Source organism: Phymastichus coffea, unplaced genomic scaffold (genome assembly GCF_024137745.1).
Source record: "Phymastichus coffea isolate CEN01 unplaced genomic scaffold, Cenicafe_Pcof_1.1 PCOF00174, whole genome shotgun sequence".
NCBI classification, from domain to species: domain Eukaryota; kingdom Metazoa; phylum Arthropoda; class Insecta; order Hymenoptera; family Eulophidae; genus Phymastichus; species Phymastichus coffea.
Genome location: NW_026706985.1, coordinates 290095 through 312710, shown reverse-complemented (window position 1 = coordinate 312710; position 22616 = coordinate 290095). Strand labels below are relative to the sequence as shown.

At 36.6% G+C, this 22616-nt stretch overlaps 3 protein-coding genes across 4 annotated transcripts in view; 2 read left to right on the top strand and 1 right to left on the bottom strand.

Moving 5' to 3' along the window:
- Nucleotides 1-22616, bottom strand: part of LOC131673373 (neprilysin-4-like) — a 102696-nt gene that overhangs the window by 26712 nt on the left and 53368 nt on the right. The window contains exons 4-10 of the mRNA XM_058951303.1: nucleotides 15701-15759; nucleotides 14998-15182; nucleotides 14465-14710; nucleotides 12961-13169; nucleotides 12141-12317; nucleotides 11692-11790; nucleotides 10644-10788 (exon numbers count right to left, since the gene is read on the bottom strand). Of these exons, the coding sequence (XP_058807286.1) occupies nucleotides 10644-10788; nucleotides 11692-11790; nucleotides 12141-12317; nucleotides 12961-13169; nucleotides 14465-14710; nucleotides 14998-15182; nucleotides 15701-15759 (1120 nt within the window). The remainder of the gene's footprint in view (nucleotides 1-10643; nucleotides 10789-11691; nucleotides 11791-12140; nucleotides 12318-12960; nucleotides 13170-14464; nucleotides 14711-14997; nucleotides 15183-15700; nucleotides 15760-22616) is intronic.
- Nucleotides 221-3162, top strand: LOC131673378 (zinc finger Y-chromosomal protein 1-like). Of its 2 annotated transcripts, none has more exons than XM_058951311.1 (8): nucleotides 221-800; nucleotides 1262-1319; nucleotides 1471-1545; nucleotides 1613-1735; nucleotides 1827-1901; nucleotides 1991-2092; nucleotides 2161-2208; nucleotides 2289-3162. In XM_058951311.1, exons 2-8 carry the CDS (start codon nucleotides 1277-1279, stop codon nucleotides 2912-2914), a joined length of 1092 nt encoding a protein of 363 aa, XP_058807294.1. In that variant the 5' UTR covers nucleotides 221-800; nucleotides 1262-1276; the 3' UTR covers nucleotides 2915-3162. The 2 variants fall into 2 exon arrangements, with proteins under 2 accessions (XP_058807294.1, XP_058807295.1); XM_058951312.1 differs by having other exon boundaries at nucleotides 793-924.
- Nucleotides 3405-5839, top strand: LOC131673376 (transcriptional repressor CTCFL-like). Its single transcript, XM_058951309.1, has 8 exons — nucleotides 3405-3641; nucleotides 3837-3895; nucleotides 3977-4066; nucleotides 4135-4266; nucleotides 4351-4428; nucleotides 4500-4604; nucleotides 4694-4720; nucleotides 4807-5839. Exons 2-8 carry the CDS (start codon nucleotides 3850-3852, stop codon nucleotides 5478-5480), a joined length of 1152 nt encoding a protein of 383 aa, XP_058807292.1. The 5' UTR covers nucleotides 3405-3641; nucleotides 3837-3849; the 3' UTR covers nucleotides 5481-5839.

Here is a 22616-nt window from a genome sequence, read left to right as displayed (position 1 = left end):
TACCAATACTATTTTTGCGCATCTTTTTATAAATAGCAATTTATAATAAGTTTAAAAAGTTATTATTTATTATATATACGAAAATTTGCTAAACTATAATTTGTTCATTGAACTTTATATTCTAAACACAGATATGATGTAACAGAAACTTGAAAAAAAGAAATAAAAAGCTATAAAAAATTAACTAAAAATTAATTTCTTAATGCCTCCAAATGAAATTCAAAATTCACTTTCAAATATAATATGATTTCTTCTATTATCGACTACATTCAAAATATATAGAGACATTATACACTGACACATACCAATAAATACATAAACGTTATGTATGTACATGCATAAGGCACTCGCTAAACGTAAACAAAACTCCTCGGTTACGTTTCGGTCATGGATTACAGCTCAGTGGCGGCGTTCGAAGAAGCGGCTTGTCCGTTATACAGTGCCACTTTATCAAAAAGCTCTTTGTCTTGTTTCATGTTTCAAAGTGATGAAATAATCTCTCTACTTTTTCTTTCGGTACGGCTTCTTCATTTGTTTGCTTCATGCAAACATTATTTTGAGTGTCGAATTCTGAGGACTAACATTGCGTCATGAAGGTGTCCATTGTGTTAAGGCGGTCGACAATAATTGTGTTTCTATATATGTAACAAATATGTAGTGGACGAAAGTGATTGCAGTGTTAAATGATTTGGTTGATGTGCTTGGTCAGAACGAGAGGATTAACAACTGAACAATTAGAGGATTACGCATATACAAATCTTATTATCTTGTTTCGGAAGTCTTTGAGTGTCAGCGGTTCTGTAAGTTTTTAAAACTTATTTTTAAACTTATTGTTATTATTATTATGACTCACGTCATTTAAGCGTTTATTTATATATAAAACGCGTGAACACTACTTATAGTACTAGTTATAATAATGCTGCAGTATGTGATATTTTTTAATATTAATATAATATTTTTTACAAATATTTAATTAACTGAATCTTAGTTTTTTGTAGTCAGTATCTATTGTCTCATATATATATATTTTAGTACAGTCAATGAAAAATGTGAAGTTTAAAAAGTTATTAAAAAGCTTCCTATATTATTGATATTAAATTTATGAGATTCAATCTTTAAATTAAATTACAAGATTTACAACAAAACTTGTACTTGTCTGTATGACCTGATTTACTTTACATATGTGCTGACTAAAACTATCTAACTATGGCAATTGGCAAGTTTAATTTTATTAAATAAAATGTCACTTTAATCGTTACAGTTTTAACTCAGCAATATGGATGAAAAAGAAAATAATTTACAAACTCATTGTAATGGAGGTAAGTTTGTGTCAGCTTGGGTTCTACTTTAACTCAAATTGATAATGTTTACCTATTTCTGCAGTTATGAATAAAGTTATTTTTACATACAAATAAAATTTTTCAAACAGCTTTATATTGTAAACTATCCATACTTCCATTAATTTTACAGAAAACTCATATAAGATAAGACAGCTTTCTGATGGTTTACAAAGGATTGATATTAATCAGATTGATTATTATAATGGTATATATATAATTATCGGTATTTAGGAAACAGATCAAATCAATATATATTATATTTTTAATTGTAGGATTAGGTACTAGTGAAAGTTTAGATGCAACGATTGGCTATAAGAATAATGATTTTCAAGTGACTATTAATCTTAACGAAGAATGTCAATTTAAAAATAAACATCATACCTTAAAGAATACAGGTAGATTAATATATTTACTTTATGTTTTATTAGATTAAAACCATCTTAGACTAAATTGATTCTTATGACTAACAAATTCAACTTTGTGTAGTTGATACAGATGTCAATATGTTGCTTGAGTTTGGAGAAGGCATGGAAAATCAAAATTCAATGGAGTCATTTATAGGTGAATTTAATAAGTTATTTAAATATTTTGAACAATAAAATTTCTAATACTATTCTTGGTAAGCCAAAATATGCTATTTTCAATTTTAGGTTCACCGAAATCAAATAATGAAGGTGCGAAAGCATTAAAGAAAGAAACATGTCACGAAGCAAATCAACAAGGCATCAATGTGCAAAGTGCTAAAATTAAATGTGATTACTGTTAATAAACTCTTAAATTTTTTAAATATTTTTAAATATCAGATTTACATTTTTTTCAGATCACTCTTCTGAGCATGCAAATGTAATCAAAAGTAGAAGCTATCAAAGTAAATGAACTCTTTCTTTTATAGACAATGTAAAAATGTATGTAATTTGATTTATTATTAAATTGAATTTTTTTTGATAGGCTACAGTAATTTAATTACCAAATACTGTTTTAAATGCAAGTTAATTTCAAAGAATATTGTAGACTGGAAGTGCTCCAACTGTCAGTTGTTATTACAATTTAAATGTAAGAAATGTAGCAGTGTATTCAAAAACTACATCGGGATATTGAATCACATAAAATGTGAATGTTACACATTACCAACCTACTACTGTCCTATTTGTAATTACAATACTTATAGTAAAGTCAGTCTTATACGTCATACACAAACTGAGCATTCCTTGTTCGATGAATCAGAATACTCTCATCGGTGTTCTACGTGCAAAAAAAAATTTAAAGAGCAGCATTCGCTATTAAGACATCAAAAAATGTGTGAAAATAAACTTAATTTAATCTGTCAGTATTGCCCTTACAAAACTAATCTGCATCATCTTCTTATACAACATATACAGAAGAAACATCATCAACATGTTATTAGCTGTCATAAGTGTCCTGGTTGTGACAAGAAGTACAAAGATTCAAGAACACTTCATTTACATATGAAATTCACATGCAATGTAAAACAATTCTTCCAATGTGATCATTGTCATTTTAAAACTGATAACAAGTTTTCTTTGGTTAGGCATGTTCAAGAAGTACACCATTAATTTATGAAAAAATCAATCTTGTAAATAAGTAAGGTACTTTTCTCATATAAAAAGAATTATTTTATTGCATTCAAAGTGATAATTGTGTAATAATAATTATTCAATTCAAATTTGTTAATATTTTTTCCATTGTAAAATATATACTTATTATATTTCTTATATCTTTATGATAACATTAATGATTTAAATTAAAAGTGAAAATTAGTTTTAAGAGTTCAAAGAATATGATTGTAAATAATTTTGTAGAATACAAAATATAAACGCTATTATAAATTTTTACTTTTAATTTAGATACTACATATAAAAATTATGTAGCAGGACTTAGTATTGCAATTAATAATAAAAATTTTCTTAAGAAATGAAATAGCTCATTTATATAGCTCATTCTGGAATGTTGGTTATTCTTTTGTCTCAATCTTTCAGTATGTTAACGTACTTCCCCCCCCCCCTCTCCTGAACAGATCATATACGCGTGTCTGACTATCGCACAACTCACTATGTTGAAGAAAACTTGTTACCGATCGTTAACACTGGATACCTAAATTTGTTAAGCAGAAATTGGAAAAAAGTAAAAGAGTATTTTTTAAATTGAAGTGAAATTAGGATATATGAAATGAACTAATTTTTGTGTGACGAAAAAACACGCTGTGATAAATTTAGTTTGTGAACTTTTGGCAGCTGCACTGTGTCCTACGAGACATTATTTGCCCTCTGCACCACCATTTTCGTGAGTGATTCTTGTATTTTATAATGTTTCCCATTATCTTGTACATAGAGAAAATGTGTTTTTCCAAGTTTTTCATATCGAATTGAATACAGTTACTCTATGTTTACATTTGGGGACCGATTCGTATACCGAATTATTTTATGTGATGCAACATTCAGTTTTGTTTATCTATTAAAATCATGCTATTACTTTTAGTTTGTCAACAAAAATGGCTGAAGAGTCAAACAAATACATTTATCGCAAAGTAGCTATAGGTATGTATTTTTGTGCTAACCTTTATTATTGAAGCTCTTTCGCAGAGAAGAATAATTTATAGGATGCTTGACAATTTTCAGAAAATTCTTATATTGTTGAAGATCTCCCTGATGGTTCCAAAAAAATTGTATTCCAGCCTATAATTTATATAAGTTGTAGAAATCAAAAAGGTATATATGAAGCTATTTAATTGTTTGTTACAAATGAAGAATGTTACAATTAATTTTTTTACTTCTAGATTTGACTATCATAGACTTTGATTTGACAGAAAGCATAACTGACAATGTTTCTGCTTTAGGTGTCAATAACATTAACAATAATAATCATACTGACTCATTAGTTCCAGTTGAACCAAACTCAATGAACAATGGTGTGTTAACTTCAAATATTGGACAGTTTCTTATAATTCATTTCCTACTTTGTTAAAAATTTAGTTATAATTTGCTTTTTCTAGGGATAAATATTGTTTCTGAAAATTTACCAGGAATTATAAAAGACATAAATCAAAGGAATTTAATTAAATCAGATATTGGTAGTCATATTTAAATCATTGTCAATGTTTGTAAATAAATTATCTTTAGTTTTATACTCTTATTATTTTAGGAACAGCTAACGATTTAGAAAGCTTGAAAGTTCAAACTCCAAATCAGGATGTATTAGAACCAATCATAGAAATTACAGAAACTAATTTTGATAATCCTACATTGGGTAAGTTTGTGATTATTAATTTTCATTCAATTTTTTAAATGTAATTTAAATTTTTATTTTTACCTTGGATATGTTGAAACTACATAAAGATTCAAGACAGACAAGAAGCCGCAAAAGTAAAAAAAATATTACATACCTTTTTGCCTTTTATTTTACAAATATTTTTTTAATTGATCAATCCATATTTTGATTTAATTTATAGATTTAAGTAAATCAATGAATGCATATTGCAGTAAGTGCCAAGAAGTTCTAAAAAATATCTCGAATGATAATTGTTCTAAATGTCAGTATCCCTTGCTATTCCAATGCATAAAATGCTTTCAATCATTTAAATCACATGTTATGGTAGCGAATCATGTTGGGCAATGTGAAGTTAAAATAAAATCATTTATGGGAAATGTAAGTTGCAAGCCTTTGAAAAGCCAAAATAATGCTACTATGAAGTTATTAGGCAGAAATATTGAGCAATGTTCTGCTGTCAAAAATCAAAGAAAATCTTTTGAATGTAAACAGTGTAAAGGTTTATTTCAAAATAATCGTAGTTTATCAAGGCACCAGGTAGTATGTGGAAAGCAAGGCCAATGTCCACATTGTCCATTTTCGAATACAAAGAAAGGAATCCTTTCTTATCACATCTCAAAAAAACATCAAGAATACATGCCAGATGATTTTAAGTGTTTACAATGTGGAAAAAAATATAATCAGTTTAGTTCTCTTAAGACTCATATAAGAAAATCAAAATGTAACAAGAAAACTTTGTATACATGCAATCATTGTAATCTTCAAACTTATAATAAGACAACTCTTGCTAATCATTTAAAAAAAAATCATGTCTATAGTTTAAAGCAAAGAGTTTCTGCAAAATTGAAGATTTAATTAGTTTTTATATAGTATTTCGTGTTTATGTTGCTATATATTTTTTCTTTGTGTTCTTTTTTAAATATGGATATATAGTTATATCATTTTTATTATTTTGGTTTGTGTTAAGCCCCACTGAGTGGAAAGTGCATTAAAATTATATGCTTATATTGTTATAAATACTATGAAGGTTGAATTGCTATTCTTTATAGAAGTTTTATTGATTAGATAATTTAATTTTCGTGATATTTTAAATATCTATCATAAAAATAGGACTCTATAAAAATTTAATTTGTGAAAAATCTCTGTCGAAAAAATATTATCAAAAAATGTGTAAGACAAAATGCATTTGCATTTGAAATGGATTATAATTTAGTTGTTACAATAAACAATATTATTGAATGCATTTGCTTTTCATGTAGTCCTATATTCACATTTTACAATATGTTTGATTTTATTTATTATGTATTTTCTTTATGTATTATGTTTTGTGTAGTCAGTATAAAAAATTACTATAATTGATGAATAGTATCAATACATAAGAAGAAATATAATTATCATAGTAAAATTATCAAAAGAATATGAATTTTAAGTAGAGTATTTGAATGTATTTGTCTAAAATTATTTACTTAACGATTATATTTTATACTAACTTTATTGAATAGATGTATTATTTTATTTGCAATAAAAATCAAACTATAGATAAAATTACAGTCAATAAAATAATGTTACTTTAGTTTTTCTTTCAAGTCCATTTAATCATACTTATCATTGGTATGTTGAAATTTTATATTAAATTTAAAATCGATAATTTTGATATAATATTAATTGAATCACGAACATGGTTACTGTTCGTTTATTTTTTTTCTTAATGTACTAATTGTCAATTTGTTTTTCTTACAGGTGTTATCATAGAAAAGCTTGTGATTGAATTAGAATGTGTAGAATGTACAAAGTGTGACAATCGTTTGTCAGAAACGTAAATTCTCACGGTAATTATATTAGCGATAGTAGATTCGCAACTTCTATTAGCTATCTAATAATGAGTACCTAAAGTATGCTAAAATTTTTATATGCAAATATTATTTGAGTAAAATTGTGTATCAAACTATCAAGATTCAAATTTTCAGTAATAATGCAATTGCTTATTTTCAACAATCGTTTTGATATCAAAAACAGCACAGTTGGTTTAGAAATTAATATTTATACTCGAATGTTATATGGATACGTATTTGAACATTACTCCCGAAAAAATAGATGTTTTATTTATCAAATTAAACGTCACTATATGCATGCTTAATGTTGACTTGTAATTTAAAAACGCTAACTAATTGGTAATTTTTAATTGATTGATTTCATGGTGAGGGTGCATCTCGTTTAATACTTATGGTAATCTTAACGGATCAAATCAAATCAAAATTCGCAACCAACAGATTGCTATATACCTGCATTGTACAAGTGCGAAATCTGCGGCAAAATGTACAAAGTCAAGCGAACTCTGGTTCGTCATAGAAGATATGAGTGTTGTCGGGAAACAAAAAATGACTTATTAAGAAACGAAAAAGAGCTTGCCAAACAACTATAACCCACGAAGACTTACTTACGCCAGTCTTATGGAAGAATATATAAATGGGCAACGAGCCTGTGTCGGCATTTAAGATTCGAGTGTGACAAGCAACCAGCTTTCTTCTGTGCTAACTGCAAGTTCGCCTGAAAGCACAAAGCTTATCTCGTTACGCACAATAAAGCCAAGCACGGCGTTTAAAAAAATTGAGAAGATATGTAACAACGAATCGCAAATGCGCTGAATGCGGAAAGTGTCGGCTGCCTTTATAAGAGGCGGTTTTTTTCAGCTTTATCAGTTGTATGTCTCACTTTTCTTAACGAATGTATTTTTTTTAAATAAAATCACAAGACAACAGATAACTTAACAATTTTGTTTATCCCAATTTCCAATTCATTTATAATCACATTTGTTATTTGTATAAGATTTTGCTAAACTTCCAGATTGTAATGTCGATGTAACGTTTGCTGCTCCACGAAAGTCTTTCAAGTTCATGTGTAGTAGTTGCTTTCTGTTAAAAAAATGTATTAATTACCATTGTATTTCTATTGCAGGTATTGTTTCGACAAATTTTAAGACTGGATCTGATTTGAAAGAACTAGGTAGGCATCGAAACCAAACTTTCATCTTAATTCATGTTCATTTCAATGTTGAAAACTGTATTAGTCGCTTCGTTCGTTTCAATGTCAATTAAAATATAATTAGTCCTGCCTTAAACGAATTGTTCTTTGAATGATCAAATTAATTTTTGCTATATGTTTATTTTTCAGACGGTAAATTGTTAATCAAGTGTATTCAAGATATAATTCACACCGACACTAAGTCAACGGCAACTTTGGATATTAAAAGTAACGTCAATTCTATTTGAAATAATTATTGAAATAAATATAACAAAGTGAATTAATGAGGAAAATCATTTTTTTGTTCAGAAGAAGATTGCAGCTTTGAGTTAACGACTTTGTACGATGAGCGAAAATTCGATCCAAATAACAGTTCTTTACACTTGCAGAATTTTAGCATGTTCGACAAATCATTAATACCGCCAGATATGCTAGGTAAATACAAAAACAAAAGCTCTACTTGAAGCGTCGATTAGAGCACGCAGACTGAAAACTGGCATTAATTACAGACGACGTTCTTCTGGACGTACTGGACAATGCGTTTGGCATATCCCCAAAGCCCAAGTTAATCGTGAGCATCCCGTTGAAGCAAGAAAAATTCAGTAAGCACTTGAGCGTCGCTAGTCGAGAAGTCGAGCAGCAACAGCAACAACAACAACAACAAGCTACTTTAACTGTCCGCGACCATGTTGCAGACTGGATAAACTTTGCCGAGCGGTACTGCGCGACGTGCGACGTCAGTTGCAGTGTCGGCGCGCCGTCTAGCAAGGAGCAAAATTGCGCTAAATGCACGGACACCTTGAAAATCCGTTGCCTCAAATGCGCCAAGTGTTACCTGTCTTTTCGAGCCGCTTACAAGCACGTCAAGTACGAGTGCCAGCCACGATTTCAATGCAGCCATTGCAACTACAAGGCGTCCTATCAGCACAAACTCGACGCTCATCTGAGGAACAAGCACGTTGCTGCTGCTGCTGGCTTCGAGGATCAAGACACTTTGCTCAAGTGCACCAAGTGCGGTAAGAAGTACAAGAATCGCTCGTACTTTTGGAAGCACAAGTGTATTATTTGAAATTTCTTATCTTTTTTTTGTATTCTTAGCGCGACATTTGAACAAGACAAAAGATTCTTTTTTATTGATGAATACTCCATTGTTAAGTGGATTTTATACGATATTACGTACAATTTGGTACATAGAGAAATCCAATGTAACAGAATTTGAATGCGTAATAAAATGAATCAAATTTTCTTAACGTTATTTTGCAGTTATTTTTCAGTGCTTATCCACTGTGTAAACGTAGAGTTTCGTTTGAATTTGTAATAATTGAAAATAATAGAGCATAACAGCAACTGAAATTATGGAAGTAAATAAACGTGAACTTAAATTTTTGTTTTATAAGATAAATATTTAGATTTCTTATAAAGCAAAAATTGATGAACGTGTAATCGTCCTATTTTCGTATTTTCTTCCGAATTATTTTGTAAACCTTGTAGCTTCACAATCCGATAGATCATTAGCCTTATTGCCCCTCAAAATCATTGGTTGGATCTGAAATAAAGGGTGGGCCCTTCTTTCCGTGAACTCTCGCCCACAGAATCATTGATACCATCGATCCAAGCGTATAAAAAATGTTTTCCCTGTATCTCCTCGACTACTTTCTGCAAAACTTTCCTGACCCGATATTGCCGAGTAACTGCAAAATGTTATGATGCTGTCACCATCTTCACCGGCGCTATTCCCTACGAAAGTCGTGAGTCGTTATAACAATAAACTACGAATAATATTATCCTACGAATTATAGGAGAAAGCTGAAATATCAACGGCGCCGATGTCCTTTATGATCTCTCAGATGAAAAGCTTGGGGAGCGAGTGCGAGAATCAAAAAAACTGTGGCTGCGAGACGGGAAGGAAGCTTCTGAGTTCATGAGAAACTCAGTGAATTGTTCTTGAACGGTTTGGAGAGAGTTGTAGCGACAATGCGAGGAAGCTGCTCGTGGCGTTGTTAACGATGCACCTGTCATGCAAAGTACTCGACGAAATCAGAGCCGAGGAGGAGGCGAATTGCAAGAAGATTACCGAGATCGTGAAAGATAATATTAAACTCGCTTCGGACAAGTGTCTTCGAAGCTTTGTCTTGATCGATTTCAAAATTCATCGTCGAACGTTTTCATTGTAGATGACAAGATTAAATTGAAAGTGGAGCTCGTCAACAACGGGCACCAACATTCGGCCTATCTTTTCATATGGAACGCGCTCTATCCAAATTACGCGGGGCAAGGGGCCAAGTATCTTCCGACTTTTCATCGACCGGCTCTCGACGAGCTATGCTGCGTTTATTGCTGCCTAACAATGACGAGCGACTCGGAGGTCAAAGTTGGCGATGATATTTCCGAGTTCACCTGCCAACAATGCTTCTCCATGAACTTGGCTCGTTCGTAATTTACATTACTTTCGTTTGGCCTTTTGTTGTTGCCATTACTCGTCTGTTGATGCGCAGCGATTTTAATATTCACATCGTTCGCCGTAGTGCGATTGTGTACTTTAAATTATTCTATTGAGATTTTAATGAGCTTTTCTTGTTAATTTGCGTCCTCAGGGTTCACTGAGCTCGTAATATCGATGTTTTATATGTTGTAAATAAATGCGCATTGAAAATCGACGTATATTGCCGCTCACCTTCATTCGAACTCGCTGAAGTAATTATCAATTATAATTGATCGTGCCGTCCGACAATATTTGCTTGACCTTTACGAAAAAAAAGGCTGGCGAGCTTCGAGCCGTCGACAAGAAAGGAAAAGCGCCCGTCTCGTCCCATGAATTTTCGTTGTTCCCCTATTCCTAGTTCGATAGCCTACTTAGCCATTAAGACGTCGCAGGCTGCGGTGGCCTCGAATCGCGCAAAGCCCTGTCATTGCGACACAGTAGTGGCGCGAAAATTACACGTTCGAAACTCCCGTTCTCAGCAAGTGGCGGCATGAGAGCCGGAGGAGGGCACTTACCAAGGATCGGTCTAGGCGTCGCGGCGAGCAGCTGCGGCAGCTTCTGCAGATAGTTCAAGTCCATCACAATCACCCTATCCTTCTCCGCTGATATTGTCACGTTCGTCCTGTTGAACACGCTGCTCAGATAGGTCGTCCAGTTCCACTGTTAACCCATGGACACAACCCCCATTTTATTCGATGACCATTGTGTGTATGTTTATTCGTTTAGTCGTAGCAACAAACGTTTTAGCGAGATTGCAAATGTTTTTTTTCCAAGCGAGCTGTTAAAATCAATCGCTGCACGCGCAGTCTTCTGCAATCAATCGACCCCATCAATCACTTGATTGATTGTTCGATTCACCCCGCCCTCCTTTTTTTTACTGATTAGGCTGTCGGCTCGGTGTGTTTGAAATTTGCGAGCGTTACACGCGACTGTCTGTTCGCAAGTGTACGGTACCATTGTCGATTTTGAGTGTACAACGATCGACAGCACTATTTACGAGACAGATCCTCCGTGTGATTTTCACAGTGATCGAACCGAGTTTGCACATCTATAAATATTTGCTTATACTTGACTGCGCAAAAAAGAAGAGGAGCTTGAGTTTGTTGCATTATTCACAAATTTTTCTCAGGTTTGAAAAATCTTTCTCAAAGCTTTTTGCTTTTTGAAAGGTGCGACGAAAACAATAAACGCGTTGAAGAATTCCATTGGAAAATCGACTTGTCGATATGCGGGTGGAATTTCTCGGCTGGAAAAATAGTAGATTGCGTACATAGGCAGGGAAAGTATTATTGGTAAGTCCACAGCGTGTGAGAGTTGGACGTGTCGTGGGCTTGCCGTGGTGCGTGTACTACTTTTTTGCCCAGCGAGACCGAGATTAGTATGTTACCGACTGAGCCGCAGCCGGAAGATGCTACCTTCGAACTGCTGGAGAAAAGAAAAATAGTATACGACTGGGCTTACGCGCTATGCTTTCTAATAATTTTGCGGCCTCTGGTTGTAATCTGCTATTTCGTTCGGCAATGAAAAAAGACAAAAAGGGGATGTGAAATGCAATATACGCACCTGCGCGGCATACATGTCTGTCAACTGCTGGAGCTCGACGACAGACACCTCGTGAAACAGGTGATTGACACTTCGACGTTCCTCCGGCGTCGACAGAATCTATACGGGCGAAAATTCAATGATTAAGGCCCGGCATCAATCAGCTTCTGGGATGTTTGTTGGCGCGCGATTAGGCGATCGGCGCTGGTGCTCTGGCAATCAGGCCATATCGTATTAATATTTCCTATGTAATAATGAGACGAGATTTTCGATAATTGCGATCGGCGATTCGAGGAACATTTATCGCTGGCCGCGCCGAGTGAGGCTTTGAATTATTGATGCTCGGCGCTGGCTCCCGTCGCGGCATTACCACATTTATGAATTGTAAATCGAGAAGCGCCACTCGAGAGCGAGCGCAGCCGAGGCTCGAGCGTCGGTTTTTCGGCATTGTAATCGGCGGCGGCGCGTACCTTGGCGACGGACGTGCTGAAGTCGAGCAGCTCCTCGGCGAACTCGGCGCTCCGCTCGCCCGCTCCGCTCAGCGCCAGCATCGCCTTGATGTACTTCTTGTACTCCTGCAGCTCCGTGCGGAAGCGCGCCGGGTCGAGCAGGTAGTTCTCGCTGAATCCCCACGTCAGTTGCTCCATCTTGGGCGATGACGGTCGATCGGGAAACAGAGAAGACGCCGCTCAGTGTCGAGCCCGCGCGGAGGCGCAACTTCTCGCGCGACCTCTGTGCAAACACATCGAGCTGCCAAGAGAGAGCGAGCTTAGCCCGTTTCGCGAGCGCGGCTGCGCTATTGGTTTTACGGATTAGGCATTGGTTCAACTTTGACGGATTTCGTCCGCCCCCGCACTGGCTGCGGATACACTGATAATTCGATGACTTTGCCTTCGCTCCTTTGCGTCTCATTTGCAACTTTCAACGTTTCTGTTTTCATATACTTACTCGCTGCTTTGCTTGCGCGCACGTGAGTCTTTGTTTTTCCGTCCTCTTTCTTATTTTTACATTGAAAATACGATTAATAGAGCGTACTTTTGCAGCTTTCTGTTACTTTGAATGAATAGAGTTTCGACTGCTTCTTTCAAATTCGCAGCGAAAATTATATTCACAATTGTTATTGCATTGATAATTACCATTGTATTTGTACTTACGACGGCAACGTAAATAACTACTCGCAAAGCTTGCAGCATTGGAGTCTCCGCCTCCAGGCGCCATTGCCCAAGACCCCCCGTTCGCATCGCACAAGTCCCCTTCGCCAAGTCCCGCCCATCGTCAGGCCCCTCTTACCATCATGCGATTCCTCGTTGTATCCCGAACGTCCTCGCTCACGTGGAAGTTGAGGAGAAAGTTGAGGCCGAGATTGCGCCTCAACTCGCCGGACAGACGCGCCAGATCCAAATCCGGCGCGCTACCGTTGTCCATCGGCAGCTCCCTCGGCAAGCCCAAACGGTCGAACACACCGAGGATAGGCTCCAGACCCAACGCCTCGACGCTCGCTGTGGATGAAGAGGAAGAGAGAGAGAGAGAGAGGGCGGGGCGGGCTCGGCGGGGCAGGCGCCGCCGGACACTCCGAGCAGGCCGACGTTGCGGGTGCATCGCGCGCGCGCGCTCGCTCAACGGGTCCCTACCCGATAAAATAAGCGTTTGATTTCTCCCGAGCCGATGTCGCGCGGCGTCGGGACTCGAGCCTCGCTCGCGCAATCCGAAGCAGTCATCCCTTATTCAGCAGCGCGATTCTCCGCCGAGCGAACGCGAGCTTAATGGCATGCAGGTCGCGTAAAGGCGCCGCGCGCGGTCCCCGCGATCATTCCTTGTCTGCCTCTCTCCGCGATTGCATTTGCCGCCGCCGCGCTCCGTTTGTGTACGCCTCGGCTGCCAAAAGAATGCTCAACGATGGATCGCAGATGCGGGCTTAATTGCTGCTGTTTGCGCATTCAAATTGCGTCGAGCGAGACCGTTGTCGCGTAGCGTAAAGGCAGCTTTCTGCTTTGAAAACCAATCCCACTTCAACGCTTGCGTCGATTTGCCCTAGCCTATCGCTCTTGGCTTGCGAACAACGGGGCGCACCTTTGCCCAAATGTTGAGCCACGCTAACGCGAGTCTGCTGGAGCTGCGCAGGACCGTGCTCTCTTTCACCGGTAGCGATGAACGAAAATTGATTCTTCGAGGAAAATCCGAGTAGAAAGCCAGCTTAATCTCGGACCGAATCTCTTTCCGCGTCTCGGCCTCAAATGGCGCGCGCGCGCGCGCAATGAAAAACTTGTTGTCCCCGCGCGCGTCTTGGGAGTGACAAAGCCCTTTATTTACAAGGCAAATACCCCGGCGCGCTGCTCGGGGGCGGCCCGCCTCTGCCGCGCAGTAAAGTGCTCTTGCGTGAAAATTCATAGCGTTCGGTAATCGCGCTTGCAAACGTGAAGAGGACGCGCGCGAGAAAGTAATCCGATTCGGCCGTGCAAACGTAATTTGGCGCCCTATACCCGAAAGTCAAGCCGAAGAAGGAACGAAAAGAGGACGCGAGTATTTGACCGAGTAATCGGTGGTTCGTTCAATTTAATTCAGATATCGCAAGTGCACTCGGCCGGAAAGTCCTACTACTGCCAACGCTCAGAGATGTCGCTACAGTAATTTGCCGATGTTCGATTTGCGTTCGTTTAGTTCGGTCGACCGTAATGAATCGCTGAAAAAGGCAATTATCATCGGCGATTGGCAGTAACGAGAAGATGAATTCGAATCGATCTTCTGCCTCCACTCGCAATAATAACTCGCAATAATAACTACCAACTATCCATACCAGTGTCCATGCACGTCCTGTAAAACGTCCTCGCCATCTTGACAGACTTGGGATCGTCTTGATGATCCGGCTCTTCGAGCAAGATCCGCAGATTCTTCAGCAACTCCTCGCGCAAGCGACTCAATTGGTCCCAGGACGTCTGGCTCTGGGGTATCGGATTCCTGGCGATCCAGCCGCCGCAGGCAAACTTGTAAAAGTCGTCGCACGGCTCGACGCTTTTGTTCAAGCTCTCGATCACTCGCGCCGCTGTCGGAAAGGACAGAGTCGATGAATTATTAACGGTAAGCTCGGCGACACGACGAGTCCACCGCGGGCCACTCCAGCGCGCTGAATCTTCGCTTGAATGGAGCGCGCGGCCGTTTGCTGTGTGCAACCCCCCACCCATCGCGAGCCCGTACATGGGCTTTGCGCTTGAGTTCGCACGTCCTCGCCGAGGGTAGGTTTTCTCACTAAACTTACAATTGCCCCTTCTTGCGGATGGTTTACCGTTCGAAAGCGCAAATGCACGCTCGAAAAGGAAGTTTCGTCTGTACCTGTCTTGACGCACTCCTCTGTCTGGCACATCTCCTTGTACTCGTGTCCAGCGCCAAACACGGCGATTTGCAGGGTGAGCGTGATTACGAGGGCAATCACCGCCACGGCCAGCAGACCAACTACGATTATTAGCTTCGTTTCCTTGGCTCGCGCGCTCTTCTCGTCCTGCTGATGCTGCTGCTCCCTACACACCAACAGAATTTCCTCGTCACGCTCACCTCGCCGTACCAACTCGCTTTCGTCGCTCTTTCTTTGAAGCTGCTTTGAAGATCGAGCGGGACTTCGATTATCCGACGTCAGATCTCCATTGATCGAGCGACGCAAGGGTTCTGCAATCTTTCATCACCACGCGGAATATCTATTTCCTTTTCAACGAAACTTCTCGCGATACGTACGCGTGCAGTACAAAGCTTCTCGCAGTGGGCAAGAGCGAAAGCACAGAGCAGATCTATCAATGTCGAGCAACATAATAGAGATCTGATATGTAAGGAAGAAAATCGGGCGGCGCGCGCAGCTTTTCAGATTTACGCGCATACGGCGAGAGAAAAGGAACGACCGACACACAGATGATAAACTTGAGGAAAGTACGGATGCGAAGGACCATTACGACGCGCTAAGCTTCGCAGCTTTCTGACGAACAAAGCAAGTCGCTGCAAGTCCAATGAACGCGCAAGTAAGAAGAAAGTTCGTGCTGCAACTCACCAGGAGGTCGGCGCCGAGCTTCTCCTCGTGTCGTCGGCGGCGCTCTCCGGATCGTTTACCTGCAAGCACACAGAGTTCCTGTTTTTAACTTGGCTTCGTACGTATGTGTGCGATTCATCGAGTTTCAGAATAAAAACCCCTATACCCCGGTTTTAAATTTGAAAAAGAAATAGTTTATATGCTTCACGCAGATAGAGAGGGAAAGAGAGGAGGCTTTCAGGCAGGCATGCTTTTTTCGCTTTCGCTTTCGCTTTTGCTTTTGCTTTTGCTTTTGCTTTTGCTTTTACTTTTGCTTTGGCTGGTATGAATATTGAGCTCTGCCACAAATTAAACTTTCAATATTTAACTTGTTCCTTTACTAATATTTTTTTCTCGTTTTTGCTTTTCTGTTTGCAGATGATGCGAATAGGATTGGTTCGTACGGGTTTTATTGGGGGCAATTCGTTGAAAGACTTATTTTCAGGAATGGATGTTTGATTTTTCATTACAGGAATACACTTTCTCGCTCCGGTACCGCAAGCAGGAAAAAAACATACTCCAAAAAAGGATAGTAAGAGAAGTTTCGCATTTTGAAAAAAAAACAGCACCTGTTGGTTTATTGATCAATTATTTGTGTTTCAGAGACAAGAGTAGACCTTTGCGATAAAAGCCCCATTGATAAGGAGGTGAAGGTATTCCTTAAAAAATTATGTAAGATTTCAAGTCTTAATATTACTTAAATTTTATTATAAAATCATAATCTAAAAATGTTCATGGTATTTTTCAGCATGCGAGGAAATCAATTACTATCCATCCATATTTAAAAAGCGGATCCAAAAGTTTTGTAAGTTTTTATTGTTTTGCAATAAAAAAAAATTTAGTTCTTCTAGTGACTTATGAAAATCATAAATCCTATCTCACAGCATCTGCAAGTATGATGAAATTGTATTGCTTAAAGTGCAAAGTCTCTGTAGAAAAAATACATCGTCTAAGAATCTCTCAATGTTCTGTTTGTAAAGAGCTGTTGATGTACCAGTGTAAATTTTGCGACAGACTGTATCAGTCGCACGTTGCGCTCAATCATCACTTGAGGCAAAATCAGTGCAAAACTGTACGAAGTTATTGTAGAAAAAATTATGAATATGGGAAATCTGGTTAATTTTATGACATAATTTAGTTTAGTCACAGTGAAACTGCATTTACTGTTTATTTTTTCCGTTCCTTTTCTGTTTATTTATACTTTTAAATATTAATAACCATATAACGTTTGAATATGCATGATTTTCCTGTCACACTAACGATTATATATGAATATAGAAAATGTGTATTTCTTGAAAAAAAACTTTACGTTCCATTAAAAAAACTAACGAATAATTAAAAATATTACATGCATGTACATGATATTTCATTGATCAATAACTGAATGTTCAACACTATATTAATAAAGGTTTTTCAATTAAACTTGTGTTTAAAGATATATTGAATACTTTATTTATTTATTCGCTTGTGTATACTATTAATTGAGAGTGGAAATAATCGTTGTTCGTGCATTATAATATGGCTCATGGAATTTTTTCATTTTTAGCAGTCGGCATTACACTCGCTTTCGTTGATGAGGAAAACCTTGCTTTATAAAACTCTGCATGAATCTCCAAGATGAATACCCTAAAAAAACTTCACAACTGTGGCGTTTCAGGGGTTCTAAGAAATAATCTTCAGAATATAATGCCAGATCTGTAACGTATTTCGGTTGCTCGTCGTCAGTATGCAAATCACATTCGTGCACACAACGAAATTTCATTTCGTTTTAGAAACGTTCTCACTCTTATATAATCCTTTCTATGTCATTGGCATACAATATTCGATTAATCTGGAATTATTGACAAATAGGTAATAAATTTCAATTTTGAGGCTTATCTGAAACTGGATTTTGTATCTTTGCTAACTCTGCCTACAGTAACTTTTACTCGTTATGGAAATTATACTGAATTTCACAAAAATTATAGATCTGAATAGTAAGATTATCAAAGTAGGGTGATATCACCTGAGCTGCATTCAATGTCTTAATATATAAATCACTTGTAAACTAAAATTTGTTGAATCTTTAATTTTAGTTTAATTTGTCGAGTATTGAGGACACTTATGGATACCAAATTTATTCGTACTGAACTAACATTAATATTATTTTTTAGATATTGAATGATGAGAGGAAATTACTCTCTTAAGTCAACCCAACGCATATAAGATCAGAAATAACATCGACTGGCCATTCTTTAAAATCAGAAATGCCCAAAAAAATTAAACGAACATCTTCGGTTATAATCGTTAAGCAATGAACAAAATATAGAGAAATATATATGTCCAAAATATTAAGGATCCTAAAAAACCAACGTACCTGTTAAAATCATAATTAATATGAGTGCGAGTACGTGGAGTATTTCATCTATGACGATTGCATGTACAAATGCGAATGCAAAAACAGACTACTGAAATTAACACGTTAACAAAAAGCAAAAAAAGTAAAATATTCTATGTAACAATTGAAACATAACAATCAGTGCTAAAAGGATCTACCTGTACACAGAAAAAAGATACATAAAATGTTTACTTGTTAATGTTGAATGAAACAATGTATAATGATTATTGTATGTACAAAGCCTCGCCATAGTTCTGAATCGAGGCCGACATGTTCTTTCATAATCCATATATAAAATAATAAACAATTTTTATTTTTCAATTCAATTTCTTTCTAGTGTTTTCCTGGTCTTACGTACTCAATGCTATTAAAAAGTGAATTGATTTATCTTTTTAAATGTTGTACGAATGCGAAGTAGAGTAATAATCATGAGTTAAGAATAAACCATTTGTTTATATTTAGGGTCATAAAATTTTTCAACATATTTTTTTATTTTGGCAAGTATCGTCAAAGCAAATACTCTACATCGATAAACTCATGTTTTCTCAAAATTTTATATATTGAATAAATAATTTTTGAAGCGATGATTGTCTTATTTTATTTTGACCATTTAGACTGAATTTTATATGTTTATAATTTTCTCTATCAATTTAGTTGCTTATAGATATACGCTTGCTCTTTTAAACTTCCACTTTATTCTTAAATAAATGGTATACTAATATGTAAAATTCTTGTAGTCATGGTGACCAAAGTACATTTATTTTTTAGGTGCACATCCCTTTGACTTTGGAGCTGTAAATGACATCAAAATATGTAATATAATCTCTGGTTTTCGAACAGGTGAGATTCAATTATTTTCAATTTTGCGTCAATAATGTAAAAAAATCGCTAATGATGTAATTATTTGGTCTATTCATTTCTCTTGACTTTATTAACAGATAATGAATTGCTGTATAATCCAGAATATTATTTTGTTGATGTAAATGAATTATTGAAATCTTTGATTTTGTCAGATAATTTTACAGGTATTAAGCAAATAAAAAATATTTTTAATGGTCAGAGTATTATTTGAGTAATATTTTTCACGTTAAATTCAGGTAATGCATATTGTCAGGATATAACGATCAAAGAAGAAATAGATCCATTGGAAATGAAATCACAGCTTTCTCTTAGTAAGATAATTATTATTTGCAATAAATCATTCGAGTATTTAAATTTTTTATTTTGTTTTAGTATATGATAAATCATTTAACTCCTGTGCTCAAATTAAACAAGAAATCAGTTCGTTGGATATCAAACCAAAACCATTCATTGGTAAGTTTCTACTAATAACTTACTTATTACTTTAACGGTAATAACAATGGAATTAATATGTAATTTTTGTTTTAGAAAATAATAGCCAATATAACATTAAACAAGAGTCTGATAAATATGTTAAAAATATCATGCACAAGAGGTTTAAAAATAAAACCGATGAAACCAGTAAGTTTTTCTTAAATTCACCATATTTCGAACTCAAATTTGAGACATATCGTACCTTTAATATTTCAGAGAAAAAGAGCTTTTATACGTACTACTGTATAGATTGTTGTTCGTATTACGAAAAGGTATATCGTAAAACTTTACGCGACTGTCCTAATTGTCAAGCGAAGCTGGTATATGAATGCAAAGGTTGCAAAAAAATGTATATCTCAAAATTTAGCATGCAGTATCATTCTTTCACATGTTCGTTAATTGACCGCGACATCAATAAAGAAAAACTAGAAAGACCTACTCGTCTGTCGCAAGTTGTATTTGGGTCGACGTCTAGAAGTTAGTATCGAAATGTTTTCGGTACAACTTATAATGCATATTTGTTTTACATTTTTGAAACTGTTCTTCCAGATGATTCTGCTTCTCGATTTCGATGCTGTTCATCTACCGTAAAACAGTACCGAAAACCAATCGAGCGACACTCGCAAAATGCCGTAAAAATGGGAGCAACTGCGCGATCGAATAAATTTCGAAATCAATTGGAGCCAAGGCATTTTAAAAAGTGCGCGTCAAAGCAGTCGGAGAATCAACTAGTGGCCGTTAAAAATAATTCATCTGCAAATCAGTCGGTAGAAAACCAGAGCGAGCTACCGAATCGTCGACCACTTGCCGATGGCAATATGGAGCCCAGACAGCGTTTGACACGTCAGAGTTCGATCAAAACTGATAAGCTACCAATGAAATCGGCGAATAAAATTCCGAAAATAGAGCACGTGGAGAAATTCAAACAATACTGTAAGTTTCTTCGTAATTTCATCAGTGGCAACGGCGTAATTTATTTTATCATCTGTTTCACAGCTATAGAAGGTGCAGTAATGCTGTTTTGTCAAGGTTGTCGCAAAGCCACCAAAAAAGTGTTTGGTGATGGTGGTAAACTGTGCCAAACGTGTGGCAAAGCTACTCTGTTTCAATGCATCAAATGCTCGAAAGTCTACGTGAATTATACATCGCTTTCCTATCATGTAAAGCGGTGTATAAATGTAGTTACCAAATCAATAAGAGTTTAAATATTTCAATCGAATTGCACTTTTTACGTGGAATTATAATAAAACATTCGCGAGATAGTTTCTCGAAAACCGCAATTACGAAAACCAAGTCTTGAACTCAACTTTTATTCACTCTAATCATGCCATTGGCAAACATTTTTGTCTGCCTCAATCGCAATTAGTAAAAGTGTGCTTTGCATTAGCATAATAAGCTCTAAGAAAATAAAGTAATGTAGCAGCAACGGAAATACCTCACGTGGAAAGTGTGTATTTCTAGATTGATGTTTGCTTGAGATGTTTTCGAGACGAGAAACTATCACGAAAATTGCCAGTGCAAAGAAAGCACGAGTCTCTATAAAAAGCTCGCTGCAGTAGAGGAGAAAGAGAGCAAAAAAAGATTATATGCCTGAGAATCGGAGCTTGCCGTCTCTCTCCCCGCGTAAGCTGCTTAGTTGTACATCTGGGCTACTATTATGTGGCTGTTTAATATTCTGCCATAAAACCTTTTTATTTTAGCAGAGGCCGAATGAAACTTCGCGCGGCTCAAAGGCTTTTTTCTTCCTCTCTTTCTTTCGGTTTAAGGAATAAAGCACCAAGTTTGAATTGTAATTATTCACTTCGTGAATCAATTGCTCATTGTCAATTGAACAGTCGCCTTTCAATTTTGCTTGCATGTATAAACAATGTTTCTTGGAATGTCAATAAAATTATAATGGAGTGCAGAGTGCTGTGTCGCGTTCGTTATTACTCAAAACGTGCAGATGAAAATAGTTGTCGATTTGAAAGCTTCGTGAGTGGGAGACTCTTCAAAGAATTCGTCCCTAATTGTTGGTTTGAGTACGACTGCGGGGCTACGTTTACTGCGATTGACATGCAAATCTCGCGACTGAGAATGTCTTAATCGAGCTTTTTATTCGAACGCTAAATGATTATGTAAGCTCCTCGAGTAAACATCATAAGAATTGATTAAATATACGCAATTAGCTTCCGTCTTCGTTAGTTCGATTGTGAAAAAAAAGAAGCGTTCAGTATTTCTTTGGTCGAATTGGACATTTTCAATTCCATACGCCGCAGCGGAGCAACGATCCAAGTAAGGCACCGGCCCAATTGTGTACGCTAAATCGGATTGTCCAAAACAATAGTGCACACACCATCCAAACGCAGTAATCGCGTTCAGGCCAAAAGTTAAATACCATTCTCCCCCCTTCTCTCTCTCTCTCTCTCTCTCTCTCTCTCTCTCTCTCTCTGTCTACTCACAACAATTGCTTATCAGATGTGACCTACTCAAACTACATAATCCGTGAGAGCGAGAGAGAGAGAGAGAGAGAGAAATTTATCCGAAGGCATCGACGTTGATTTTATAGTTATGAACGCGCGATTTATTGAATTTCGAAAGATTATGCTGGCGCATTACGACACCCGACCACTCATGATTAATATCCCATGTTTTCTTTTCATCTCATCTGATTTTAGCCAAAATTTACAATAAGATGCTCGTGGCAATTTATACTTCTCCTTTTTGCTGCGTAAATTATGTCTGCGATTTGGAGAGTGTACGTACATGGCAGTTGTTATAATTTTGGGCATAGAAGGGTAATGCGCGATGGAGACCTAGTTTTAGGTTCAGCTGCATAAATCTTGTCTGCGATTTTGGGAGTTGTTAATTTTTTGCGTAAGAGGGTGGTGCGTGATGGTAACCTAGTTTTGGATAGTAAAAGCAGTTTTAATGCGTCATGTTCACAAAGAGAGATTGATTTTAGCGAGAGCTGAGTTGTAACATTATTTCATTGATATACTGCTGTCGCTATTCCGTTTTGTTCATAAACCATCATAACGTACCCTACTCACGAATGGTGAATCACCTCGATGATTTATCCCCGCCAATTATCTCATTGCTACTGTGATATTTCGTAAAAATTTATCCAGACGGGAATGCGCATTATTCAAAGTAACATATGATTATTTATCAACGTAAGCGAGCTCACAATGGAGACGTCTTTTC